Below are 14356 nucleotides of genomic sequence, written 5' to 3' on the forward strand. Positions count from 1 at the left end.
CCTCTCTGCGGATTCACCCGGTTTTTCATGTGTCTCGAATCAAGCCCTATCACACATCGGACCTCTGTTCCCCTGGACCGACGCCACCTCCTGCCCGGATCATGGATGGAGAACTGGCCTGGATGGTCAAGAAACTCCTGGATGTTCGTCGGAGGGGCTGGGGGTATCAATATCTGGTAGACTGGGAGGGGTGTGGCCCAGAAGAGCGCTCCTGGCTGAAGAGGAGTTTCATTCTGGATCCCGCCCTCCTGGCGGATTTCTACCGGGAGCACCCAGACAAGCCGGGCAGGCGCCAGGAGGCACCCGTTGAGGGGGGGGGGTCCTGTTGTGTGGGCCACTGAAGAGGAGGTACTGCTGGCCCACCATCAGATGGTGCCCTGCCATGCGAGCAACTTTTTGGCCTGAAGAGGGCGCATTGGCCTGTTGGCCTCTTTTGGCACCACCAGGTGCGCACCGTTAGGCTGTCAGCTGTTTTTCATCACCATCATCCACACCATAAAAGCCTGGGAGAGACACCATAACTCTGCCGAGTTATCAGCTTACCTCACAGGTAAACCAACTCAGCCTTTTGTGCCGTACGCACATTCATTGTTACTGAAGTCTTTGCAGTTGTGATTTGTATACTTGCAGCTTGTAGCTGGGTTTGTTGGAAGTTTGGAGGAGCTGGCGTCTCCACTCCTCACTTCTTATTTACTAAGTATAACAATTGACACTGCACGTTTTCAAGTCTTCCTCTGCACTCTGGGAGTTATGGGATTTTTCCCGCAGGAGGATTACTGTGTTTGCTGACTGTTTGCTGGGTGTAAACACACCCACGTTAATCTGTTTTTGCTCCTGCCAGCAGTACCGGTCTGACAGCCTTGAACGGTGGCCACCTGGGGTTTCAGGTCTTGGCGGTTCTGGTGGATTGCGGACCTCCGGCTGGCGGTGGGACTATGTGGGTCCCAGCTCTTCTCTGGATAGGCGTCTCCTACCCTCGGGCCTGCCCACGTGTCACCATTTATTACTAAATTGGACTTTGCTTATTTGAAACCTTGTTTGCACCTTTGCATAATAAATTGTGATTTATTCGTATCCTATTGACCGCTCATTTATCCCCCCTAACGTGGGTCCGTGCATTCACTTTCTCAACATCTTTGTAACCATGTTTGCTGTTTTTACCCCATAACTCCAGAACATTCAATCATAGATAGTCCAAACTATACCTTTTTGAAATCATTATGATCAGACAAATAATGTGGTATAGTTTTCAACATGATTGGAGCATTTTTAAATTTTGACCCCTGTAGCTCATTAGTGGTCAGCTAGGTTTTCTTATTATTGAGTTATTATGTTTGCTGTGTGGTGAGGTTTTTATGCCATATTTAAGATCTTGTTATGTTTATGTATGTTCGAATGCGTTCTACTGCTGGTGCACAACAAACTGCCCATGGGGGGCTAATAAAGTCTACTTGATACTTGAACTTTGTAACCATGTTTGCTATTTTTACCCCATAACTCCAGAACATTCAGTCATAGATAGTCCAAACTATACTTTTTTGAAATCGTTATGATCAGACAAATAATGTGGTATAGTTTTCAACAAGATTGGAGCATTTTTAAATTTTGACCCCTGTAGCTCATTAGAGGTCAGCTCCAGGATGGCTCCATATCTGAAGATAAATCAAATCAAATCAATTTTATTTATATAGCGCCAAATCACAACAAACAGTTGCCCCAAGGCGCTTTATATTGTAAGGCAAGGCCATACAATAACTACGGAAAAACCCCAATGGTCAAAATGACCCCCTGTGAGCAAGCACTTGGCAACAGTGGGAAGGAAAAACTCCCTTTTAACAGGAAGAAACCTCCAGCAGAACCAGGCTCAGGGAGGGGCAGTCTTCTGCTGGGACTGGTTGGGGCTGAGGGGAGAGAACCAGGAAAAAGACATGCTGTGGAGGGGAGCAGAGATCAATCACTAATGATTAAATGCAGAGTGGTGCATACAGAGCAAAAAGAGAAAGAAACACTCAGTGCATCATGGGAACCCCCCAGCAGTCTAAGTCTATAGCAGCATAACTAAGGGATGGTTCAGGGTCACCTGATCCAGCCCTAACTATAAGCTTTAGCAAAAAGAAAAGTTTTAAGCCTAATTCTAAAAGTAGAGAGGGTGTCTGTCTCCCTGATCTGAATTGGGAGCTGGTTCCACAGGAGAGGAGCCTGAAAGCTGAAGGCTCTGCCTCCCATTCTACTCTTACAAACCCTAGGAACTACAAGTAAGCCTGCAGTCTGAGAGCGAAGCACTCTATTGGGGTGATATGGTACTATGAGGTCCCTAAGATAAGATGGGACCTGATTATTCAAAACCTTATAAGTAAGAAGAAGAATTTTAAATTCTATTCTAGAATTAACAGGAAGCCAATGAAGAGAGGCCAATATGGGTGAGATATGCTCTCTCCTTCTAGTCCAGGGGTGGGCATCGAGGGCCGAGACACTGCAGGTTTTCCATGTAACCAATCACCTCAGGAGGTGGGTTGCTGTTGAGCTTCTGCTCTGAACATAAACACCTGGTTGTCAATGAAATCACCTGCTGAGACACCTGATCATTAATGAAATCACCTGCTGAGGCGATTGGTTGCACGGAAAACCTGCAGTGTCTCGGCCCTTTATGGCACATGATTGCCCACCCCTGTTCTAGTCTCTGTCAGTACTCTAGCTGCAGCATTTTGAATTACCTGAAGGCTTTTCAGGGAACTTTTAGAACAACCTGATAATAATGAAATACAACAGTCCAGCCTAGAGGAAATAAATGCATGAATTAGTTTTTCAGCAAAAATGACTCCAAGATTTCTCACAGTATTACTAGAGGTCAGGGTAATGCCATCCAGAGTAAGAATCTGGCTAGACACCATGTTTCTAAGATTTGTGGGGCCAAGTACAATAACTTCAGTTTTATCTGAGTTTAAAAGCAGGAAATTAGAGGTCATCCATGTCTTTATGTCTGTAAGACAATCCTGCAGTTTAACTAATTGGTGTGTGTCCTCTGGCTTCATGGATAGATAAAGCTGAGTATCATCTGCGTAACAATGAAAATTTAAGCAATGCCGTCTAATAATACTGCCTAAGGGAAACATGTATAAAGTGAATAAAATTGGTCCTAGCACAGAACCTTGTAGAACTCCATAATTAACCTTAGTCTGTGAAGAAGGTTCCCCATTTACATGAACAAATTGTAATCTATTAGATAAATATGATTCAAACCACCACAGCGCAGTGCCTTTAATACCTATGGCATGCTCTAATCTCTGTAATAAAATTTTATGGTCAACAGTATCAAAAGCAGCACTGAGGTCTAACAGAACAAGCACAGAGATGAGTCCACTGTCTGAGGCCATAAGAAGATCATTTGTAACCTTCACTAATGCTGTTTCTGTACTATGATGAATTCTAAAACCTGACTGAAACTCTTCAAATAGACCATTCCTCTGCAGATGATCAGTTAGCTGTTTTACAACTACCCTTTCAAGAATTTTTGAGAGAAAAGGAAGGTTGGAGATTGGCCTATAATTAGCTAAGATAGCTGGGTCAAGTGATGGCTTTTTAAGTAATGGTTTAATTACTGCCACCTTAAAAGCCTGTGGTACATAGCCAACTAACAAAGATAGATTGATCATATTTAAGATCGAAGCATTAATTAATGGTAGGGCTTCCTTGAGCAGCCTGGTAGGAATGGGCTGTAATAGACATGTTGATGGTTTGGAGGAAGTAACTAATGAAAATAACTCAGACAGAACAATCAGAGAGAAAGAGTCTAACCAAATACCGGCATCACTGAAAGCAGCCAAAGATAACGATACGTCTTTGGGATGGTTATGAGTAATTTTTTCTCTAATAGTTAAAATTTTATTAGCAAAGAAAGTCATGAAGTCATTACTAGTTAAAGTTAAAGGAATACTCGGCTCAATAGATTAGTTAATACTCGGCTAATAAACATTAGTTAATTTAGAATATGTGTGCCAAATTCCATGCTTTTATCACAAAATGAGCAATTTTTATGGACATTTTAAATAATTCACTGAAGACCCCATTTCTTTTAGGATACTTTTCATTTTTCAGAATAATGCGGTTGGTCTAACCATGACCAAGTCCATTTTTAATTTGAAATTAGTTCCTGCCAGTTAACACATTATTATACTGTGACACAAAATACTGTGGGACATCTTACCAACTAGTCTGACCACATTATCATGGTTAAAGTTCTTCATCATCTCTGCCTCTTTCAAAAACTCATGCAAGTCTTCCTGATTGTGGATCCCAACTAGATAATAGAAGGAAATTAAATCATCACAATGGCAAGAAAACAGTAAAAGAAGGTTTGTACAAACACAATATATGCTATAATCTTTTATATTAAAGTCAGATCTCTGTATGTGGGTGTGTCTGACTATGACTGGCCTGTTGCTCAGAAAAACTAACTATATATTGGTAGTTCATTCATTTCTGCTGCTTATCCAGAGCCGGGTCGTGGTGACTGTAGATCAAGCAACTGAACCCACACTTCTCGATCCTCGGCAAAGTCCTCCAACTCTTCCTAGGGAATCCCAAGGCATTCCCAAGCAAGCTAGGTGAAATAATCCATCCAGCGTGTCCTGGGTCTTCCTCGGGGCTTCTTCCCAGTTGGACATACATAGAAGACCTCCCTAGGGAGACAACCAGGAGGCATCCTCAGGAGATGCAGAAACCACCACAGGTGGCTTCTATCAATGCGAAGAAGCAGCGGCTCTACTCTGAATCCTTCTTGGATAGTTGCGCTTCTCACCCTTTCCCAAAGTGTAAGGCCAGATACCTTCTGAAGGAACCTCATTTCCACCACTTGTATCCACGACCTTGTTCTTTCAGTCATTACTCAAAGCTCATGACCACAGGAGAGGATATTGGTCATCCAGGTCTTTATTCCACTGAACCTCCTGCTCTGCACTTGTGCAATATTGTTGTTTTATGTTTCCATTTTTATTTAATTTAAATTTGAATTGAAGAAATAAAATTGGGAATTCTGTTGTTAGAAACACAAAATTTAGTTATAGTTTAGATAATCCGCACCTCTCATTGTCTTCACAGCAACCTTTAAGTCCACACCTTCCTCTGGTGTGAAGACACCTTCATACACTGAGCCAAATTCTCCTTTACAGCAGAATACAAAAAGACTCAGAGTTATCAATCACACTTAAATACACAAGCCAAAATTTTAGATTATTTTATTTTTTCAAACGGAACAAATATCAGACACAACACTTAATTGATGCTCCCTGTAAAAGACGAGCCAAGAACTGACCTTTCCCCAGCTCCTTGCCCAGCGTCAGCTTGTTTCGTTCCACCAGGACGTCCTTGAGGCTGACCAGCAGCATGTCACTGAAGTCCTCCAACAACTGCAATGCACCTTCTACCACTAAACAACACAACAAATCAAACAATCTCATTCATAACCAGTGTTGCCACCGTTACTATGAAAAAGTAATCTGATTACTGATTACTCTTTGAAAAATAACTTAGTTACTTTACTGATTACTCCATTTCAAAAGTAACTAAGTGAGATTACTAGTTACTTTATTCATTACTTTCAGCAGCTGCCGACAACAACCCCCCTGCCACCTCAACATGAAAATGATAAGCGGTTTTGCCAATACTCACTTTGTTGAAAGTGCATTTTTAACAGCAACGTGGAGTAAACAATGTATGTCCTGACATTTTAAGTTGAATTTGAATACTATTTCCTGAAATAAGGTTTTTGTAAAGCATGAGATAAAGTCAGTCTTTCTTGACTTCCATGAACATAAATACTTGTTTTATAAAAAAGAAAATAAAGACAGGATTTCTTGACGTCCTGTTTAACTGTTCCCAGCACTGTAATGGTAAAACTTATAATTTATAATCTACAATATCTAATATAATATCTAATATCTATAATATCTAATATCAATATCTAATATGTAATTTATAATCTCCCCATTCAATTGCTGTATTTTTGTCTGAGGTAATTGGGTGTGATATGAATTGCCCTTTTAGGGATTAATAAAGTTGTTTGAATCTTGAATCTTGATATATACTATATAAAAATACAAAAATAATAGTAATGCACAATGACTCAGAGATGTAGCTTTAATCTGATTACTGATTAGGAAATATTAACGTCTTAGATTACTCGTTACTGAAAAATGTGGTCAGATTAGAGTAACGCGTAACGCGTTGCCGGCATCCCTGTTCATAACTAACATTGTTGCCAACACTATACATTCTTCCACACTATAAAGTAGTAGTCCACTTCAGGTTGTTTTTTGTTTGTTTACAGTTTAATTCGTAAATTGGATTTTCTTCTGCAGCACTATAAATTGTGTTTAATAACATTCAAAGTATCAATAGTATGATTTGCCATATACGAGGTCTGTTAGAAAACTATCTGACCTTTTTATTTTTTGCAAAAACTATATGGATTTGAATCACGTGTGATTGCATCAGCCAAGCTTGAACCTTCGTGCGCATGCGTGAGTTTTTTCACGCCTGTCGGTTGCATCATTTGCCTGTGAGCACGCCTTGTGGGAGGAGTGGTCCAGCCTCCTCGGCAGATTTTCATTGTCAGGAAATTGGCTGATCGACTGTTGCTTTACGGCATCAAAATTTTTTCAGAAACTGTGAGAGACAGCCAGGTGGAAACCATTCGGAATATTCAGATGGCTTTCGGTGAAGATCTTATGGGGATCACACAGATTAAGGAGTGTTACAACCGGTTTAAAGACGGCGCACAATGGCGGAGTGCGCGCCGCGCTCCGAGCGGCGATCGACAGGCTGAAACGGCCACTGAAAGCTGTCTGAATCTTCCGAATGGTGCAAGAGCTGGACATGTTAGAACATGTCCTGTGAGACCAACACGGAGGTGCTTTTGTCCCGCGCCATTAGCAGCTCTGTGGCGAATTCCTCTGCTCCTCTTTCCATGACAAAAACTCCTGTAACAGTGGAATGTGCCGAAAAAGTGCTATGTCCACATCTTCTACCATTTCTGTAGTAGTCAGACAACGTCCCGGATCAACACAGCGTTCACTTTGGAAATGATCTGGTCGTTTCAGCCTGTCGATCGCCGCTCGGAGCGCGGCGCACCCTCCGCCATTGTGCGCCGTCTTTAAACCGGTTGTAACACTCCTTAATCTGTGTGATCCCCATAAGATCTTCACCGAAAGCCATCTGAATTTTCCGAATGGTTTCCACCTGGCTGTCTCTCACAGTTTCTGAAAAAACTTTGATGCAGTAAAGCGGCAGTCGATCAGCCAATTTCCTGACAATGAAAATCCGCAGAGGAGGCTGGACCACTCCTCCCACAAGGCGTGCTCACAGGCGAATGATGCAACCGACAGGCGTGAAAAAACTCATGCATGCGCACGAAGGTTCAAGCTTGGCTGATGCAAGCTCACATGATTCAAATCCATATAGTTTTTGCAAAAAATAAAAAGGTCGGATAGTTTTCTAACAGACCTCGTATGCAAACAATTTAGAATTTTGACCCCCCCCCCCCACCCCATGGGTTAAAATACAGCAAAAGATGCCATGGCACACTTTCTATGGTGATATATTATATGGCTGATTTTATCTCCATCAAATACCACGGTGGAAAATTTCAAGGAGCAAAAGAAAAGGGAAAGCAGCACAAAAATTAAACAGAAAGAAAGTGACAGATTGAGTGAATAAACACTGCGGAAATTGTTCTGAACATTTTGATATGCAATACATGGTAATTATACTCAAAGAAAGTATGGTAAAATTGAAAAAAATACCCCTGGACACCAGAGGGGTAAGTGCTTTGACCACATTTTTACTTGTCTGAAAAAATTATCTACATGACAGTATGTAATTTAAATTTTATTCAAGTAAATTTGAATTAAAATAATCAAATCCTCAATATGAAAAGATTTATTGGTGTAGTCATGTCTAATAATACTATAACTTTGCTTGCTGTTACATCTTCAGCTTGTAATGTCTTAGTAAGTGTGCTGGTCATTGTTTTACCAGCAAAAATCTCAAATCACTGTTAAATGAAACTTGAAGTTAAAAAAGCTTTTGTTGAAGTAATTGGCTGGGATGTAAGTGTTGAAGCATCCACACTTCATCATGTCATCACTGCATTGCATTCACCAGTGCATTTGTTATTATGAAATATTCACACCAAATTTCATCTTCATAGAGATGATACAAGTGGAAAACTACAACAGTGATTCCATAAGTACGTAATATCGAATCCCGCTGTATTGTGTGTTCTCCAGTAAAAAATTGGCTTTCCTGAAGGTGAAAGCTGCTGCAACAAGAAATAGAATACTGAGTATTTTGAAATCCTACACACTTACTTTGAGCCTGTTGCGGTTCAGGCTCTTCCTCCTGTTGTCGTCGGTAAGAAATGACAGTGTTCAATGGCAAAAGCTCAACTTCCTGATCAGACCTGTGTCAAAATAAAAGTCAATAAAACTAAAACATATTGCAAAGTAAGTTCAAAGGTCATGTGACCAACAGAAAAATGTAATGAGATTTCACATTGCCAATGGTGACAGTTGGTGTGTGACCAATTCCTCAAATTTGGAATTGGGTTAAAGGCATTGCACCTTGGCCGATGATCATGACTTTCAACCAAGCACATCTGGGGACCATTCCCATTTGAATTCTACTAACTCCTGCACCTGATTTAGTTGGACCTCCAGATCTTTGAAGTCAAAGGTCAAAATACAGACACTAATCCCCAATTAATTAAAGGTCCCCCACCCATCTTGGGAAACATGGTATGTTGATGGGTTCCTGAACTGCAAGGTCATATTTGACAGTTTGTTGACCTATTCATCCCAGGTTCTTTGGCCGGGTTCAACCAATCTCCTTGACCCTGAAATTGCCCTTAAAGGGTTCATTTGGCAAAGGGTGGAGCCACTGATGTCAAGTTCACATTGGATCAGGTCTAGCAGCATATGCTTGTCTCACAAGTTGCTGCATCCACTACACCACCACCTTGGAATCTGGATGGCAGCCACTCAGGCAAAAAACCAATCCATCCCTGCATCTAGAAATAGTCAAATACCAGTGCTGTTGCTAAGAAGATTGACCATGTTGTTGTGGAAAAATACTGGAGAATTCTGCAGAACTGCAGGGTCTACAGAAGTGCCCAGTTTGTGAATTCTGATTCCAAAGTTGTGGCTTCCTTGAGGATCCAGTTGAACTCTCACAAAGTACTGCCTGCTCAGTGCCCAACATTAAACTGAAGTCAGGAGGGTCAAGGAAATTGATTTTAACCTGATTTGGACCAAACCTGGCCATATATGTAATTGGGTTCCAGAATCGCTGTGCCAAGTTCAGCCAAAGATTAATCATTCGAATGAAGGTCAAGTCTATCACCAGTGCCAAAGTTTAGACATCCAAAAAGCATTGAATTGCATTGTTTAGTCAGAAATTCTATCCCAAACAAAGTGATTCCATCCTTATTGATGCTATACACAGCATAGCAACCTGCTACAGCCCTCAGAGACTCCATGTCCATGGGTAGTAGTGCCTAGTCTCCTTAATAAGGATGCTATATGCCGAGAGGTGGGGGGATAGAAGTCCACTTACCTGAATTTAACGTAGGGGTGGCGTAGCAAACACAACACAATGGGGAGTACACCAATTAGCAACAAACTGCCAAACACAACAGCACCCATCAGCCACACGGAGGAATGACCCAGGAACGGAGTTGAAGGCGTTATCTCCACCTCTGAGATGTTCAAGACTGGAGTCACAGGGATCACCACAGGTACTTTCCCTGTAAGAAAAAACAAAACCCACATCTTTTTTTTTTTTCAGTGCACAAAAGTAGCACCCCGGCAAATCTGATGGAGCCTTATGTACCTTCTCGTGCTCTGTGTTCTGTAAATGAATGCCTACTTTGTATTCCAATCAACTCCACTCTAAAGCTGCCGACAACAATAATGTAATATTTTCTAACATCAGCTTGATTTCTTTAGGTTAGTTTGCATTTTTATTCTATCATTAAAAAAAAAGAAAGTACATTTACATACATCTGTGGATGGTAACGGTGGCACTGGGTGAAGGAGCCTTCTGCTGGTAGGATATGGAATTCCAGGCATACACGGACAGTTTGTGGTGGCACTGGGGGTTCAGACCTGTGATAGTGACTGACGTGTCGCTCAGCTTGGTCGAGTTTGGCAGGAAAACTACGTTGTCTCCACACGGTTCCCAGACGCCGCCAGCCTCGTCCTTCTTCTCCGAACATGAGACACTGTACATCACTTCGGGTCGGCTCCCCCAGTCCAGAGGAGGATCCCACGTCAGAGTCAGCATCAGCATCGAGTCATTGTGATGGTGAATGGTTAGATTGACCGGAGCAGAGGGCGGCTCTAAAGACGACAGCGCACACTACTTACAATCAAAAACACAATTCAACCCAGAGTGAAGACAAATCTTATATATACGAGTAAAAGTCAGATGTATGTGGGTGTGTCCACGGATAAGTGACCTGTAGCGTAGCAACAATAACCGTAGCAAGCCCCTACCCCCACCACCATCACCACTACTACTACTACACACACACACACAATATGAACATACACAGAAGTCCTCTTGCCAATGGGTATGTGTAGCGGCTGCACTCTGCATTGTGTTGTTATGACTCCACCCATTCCATCCCTTCGGGATGCAAACTCACAATCTCCAGAATGGGAGAAGGCCAAAACCCAGGGCTCTGGCCTTGTGACCAGAGAATCCTTTTGCGCTGTTTCGAGTGAGGTTTACTAACTACATATGCACAACGACACCTGCTGGCCTCCGTTACACTCACCTCGTATTACTAGAGGTCAGGGAAATGCCATCCAGAGTAAGGATCTGGTTAGACACCACGTTTCTAAGATTTGTGGGGCCAAGTACAATAACTTCAGTTTTATCTGAGTTTAAAAGCAGGAAATTATAGGTCATCCATGTCTTTATGTCTGTAAGACAATCCTACAGTTTAGGTAATTGGTGTGTGTCCTCTGGCTTCATGGATAGATAAAGCTGAGTATCATCTGCATAACAATGAAAATTTAAGCAATGCTGTCTAATAATACTGCCTAAGGGAAGCATGTATAAAGTGAATAAAATTGGTCCTAGCACAGAACCTTGTGGAACTCCATAATTAACCTTAGTCTGTGAAGAAGATTCCCCATTTACATGAACAAATTGTAATCTATTAGATAAATATGATTCAAACCACCGCAGCGCAGTGCCTTTAATACCTATGGCATGCTCTAATCTCTGTAATAAAATTTTATGGTCAACAGTATCAAAAGCAGCACTGAGGTCTAACAGGACAAGCACAGAGATGAGTCCACTGTCTGCGGCGATAAGAAGATCATTTGTAACCTTCACTAATGCTGTTTCTGTACTATGATGAATTCTAAAACCTGACTGAAACTATTCAAATAGACCACTCCTCAGCAGATGATCAGTTAGCTGTTTTACAACTACCCTTTCAAGAATTTTTGAGAGAAAAGGAAGGTTGGAGATTGGCCTATAATTAGCTAAGATAGCTGGGTCAAGTGATGGCTTTTTAAGTAATGGTTTAATTACTGCAACCTTAAAAGCCTGTGGTACATAGCCAACTAATAAAGATAGATTGATCATATTTAAGATCGAAGCATTAATTAATGGTAGGGCTTCCTTGAGCAGCCTGGTAGGAATGGGGTCTAATAGACATGTTGATGGTTTGGAGGAAGTGACTAATGAAAATAACTCAGACAGAACAATCGGAAAGAAAGAGTCTAACCAAATACCGGCATCACTGAAAGCAGCCAAAGAGAACGATATGTCTTTGGGATGGTTATGAGTAATTTTTTCTCTAATAGTTAAAATTTTATTAACAAAGAAAGTCATGAAGTCATTACTAGTTAAAGTTAAAGGAATACTCGGCTCAATAGAGCTCTGACTCTTTGTCAGCCTGGCTACAGTGCTGAAAAGAAACCTGGGGTTGTTCTTATTTTCTTCAATTAGTGATGAGTAGTAAGATGTCCTAGCTTTATGGAGGGCTTTTTTGTAGAGCAACAGACTCTTTTTCCAGGCTAAGTGAAGATCTTCTAAATTAGTGAGACACCATTTCCTCTCCAACTTACAGGTTATCTGCTTTAAGCTGCGAGTTTGTGAGTTATACCACAAAGTCAGGCACTTCTGATCTAAGGCTCTCTTTTTCAGAGGAGCTACAGCATCCAAAGTTGTCCTCAATGAGGATGTAAAACTATTGAGAGATACTCTATCTCACTCACAGAGTTTAGGTAGCTACTCTGCACTGTGTTGGTATATGGCATTAGAGAACATAAAGAAGGAATCATATCCTTAAACCTAGTTACAGCACTTTCTGAAAGACGTCTAGTGTAATGAAACTTAGTCCATCAGAGTAAATGTAAATGTTATTAAGAAATGATCAATTAATCAATCAATCAATTTTATTTATATAGCGCCAAATCACAACAAACAGTTGCCCCAATGCGCTTTATATTGTAAGGCAAGGCCATACCAGAAGGGAGATCAGACAGATCAGACAGAAGGGAGTTTTCAGAGAATACTGTTAAGTCTTCAATTTCCATACCATAAGTCAGAACAAGATCTAAGATATGATTAAAGTGGTGGGTGGACTCATTTACATTTTGAGCAAAGCCAATTGAGTCTAATAATAGATTAAATGCAGTGTTGAGGCTGTCATTCTCAGCATCTGTGTGGATGTTAAAATCGCCCACTATAATTATCTTATCTGAGCTAAGCACTAAGTCAGACAAAAGGTCTGAAAATTCACAGAGAAACTCACAGTAACGACCAGGTGGACGATAGATAATAACAAATAAAACTGGTTTTTGGGACTTCCAATTTGGATGGACAAGACTAAGAGTCAAGCTTTCCATTATTATATCATTTACTAACAGGGACTTAGAAGAGAGAGACCTAATGTTTAATAGACCACATTTAACTGTTTTACTCTGTGGTGCAGTTGAAGGTGCTATATTATTTTTTCTTTTTGAATTTTTATGCTTAAATAGATTTTTACTGGTTATTGGTGGTCTGGGAGCAGGCACCGTCTCTACGGGGATGGGGTAATGAGGGGATGGCAGGGGGAGAGAAGCTGCAGAGAGATGTGTAAGACCACTCAGACAGCCAGCAATTCAAGGAGAACATGCGGCTAAACATGTCACTCCCGGTCCGATTGGGGAGGGGCCCAGAGAAAACTACAGAGTCCGACATTGTTTTTGCAAAGTTACACACCGATTCAATGTTAATTTTAGTGACCTCCGATTGGCGTAACCGGGTGTCATTACTGCCGACATGAATTACAATCTTGAATGAATGAATGAAAATGAATGAAAACTGTTTATTTCAAACATTTGATACAACAACAAATACAAGATAGATCAGTGAAGACAACAACAAAAAAAGTTCCTACTGTGTACCCAACATGTCCGAAAAGGGGTAGGGTGAAGCATCAGCTTATTTATCCCTACCCCTTCTTCCCCACAACCAGTGATACCCTTTGCGACATATACACATAGATTCCTACACACCTAAACCGATATCAATATATATATATATCAATATATATATATATATATATATATATATATATATATATATATATCAATATATATATCAATATATATATATATATATATATATATATATCAATATATATATATATATATATATATATATATATATATATATATATATATATATATATATATATATATCAATATATATATATATATATATATCAATATTCCTTCCTACATACCCGTATAATATTAGTTAATCTATTTTTGTATTTCTTATATCTATTTTTCCTACATACCCGTATAATATTAGTTAATCTATTTTTGTATTTCCTATATCTATTGTCTGCCTCTTTAGTCTTTAGTTTTATGAATTCTCTATACAGTGTATTTTTCTTATTACATGCATTTCGTAACCCTTTCGTCATCCATGGTCGATCTTGGATTTTTTGTTTTCTGTAGTCTTGTTTAATTGGACAATTTTTATCATATAATGATGTAAATATTTGTAAAAAAGTTTCATATGCACTATCAACATCACTTTCACTGTATACCTTTTCCCAGTTTTGCTCCTGTAAATCCTTCTTTAGTGTGTTCATGTTTTCCTCTGTCCGCACTCGCCTGTATTTTATTTTCTCCTCTGGCTGATTCCGCCGATGGTTTCTATTATAAACGATGAAAACTGGTAGATGATCACTAATGTCATTGATTAATAATCCACTCACAGTGTTATTCTCAATATCATTGCTGAATATATTATCAATTAATGTAGCACTATGGGATGTAATTCT

The 14356-nt window shown here is 40.3% G+C and overlaps 1 protein-coding gene across 1 annotated transcript in view; it reads right to left on the reverse strand.

The window, feature by feature from the left end:
- si:ch73-40a2.1 (tyrosine-protein kinase Mer) overlaps window positions 1–14356 on the reverse strand; it is a 62669-nt gene that overhangs the window by 21246 nt on the left and 27067 nt on the right. The window contains exons 5-10 of the mRNA XM_034164048.1: window positions 10056–10394; window positions 9610–9799; window positions 8367–8458; window positions 5312–5425; window positions 5080–5160; window positions 4205–4297 (exon numbers count right to left, since the gene is read on the reverse strand). Coding sequence (XP_034019939.1) covers window positions 4205–4297; window positions 5080–5160; window positions 5312–5425; window positions 8367–8458; window positions 9610–9799; window positions 10056–10394 — 909 coding nt within the window. The remainder of the gene's footprint in view (window positions 1–4204; window positions 4298–5079; window positions 5161–5311; window positions 5426–8366; window positions 8459–9609; window positions 9800–10055; window positions 10395–14356) is intronic.

The sequence above is a fragment of the Thalassophryne amazonica genome, chromosome 23 (genome assembly GCF_902500255.1).
Source record: "Thalassophryne amazonica chromosome 23, fThaAma1.1, whole genome shotgun sequence".
NCBI classification, from domain to species: Eukaryota; Metazoa; Chordata; class Actinopteri; order Batrachoidiformes; family Batrachoididae; genus Thalassophryne; species Thalassophryne amazonica.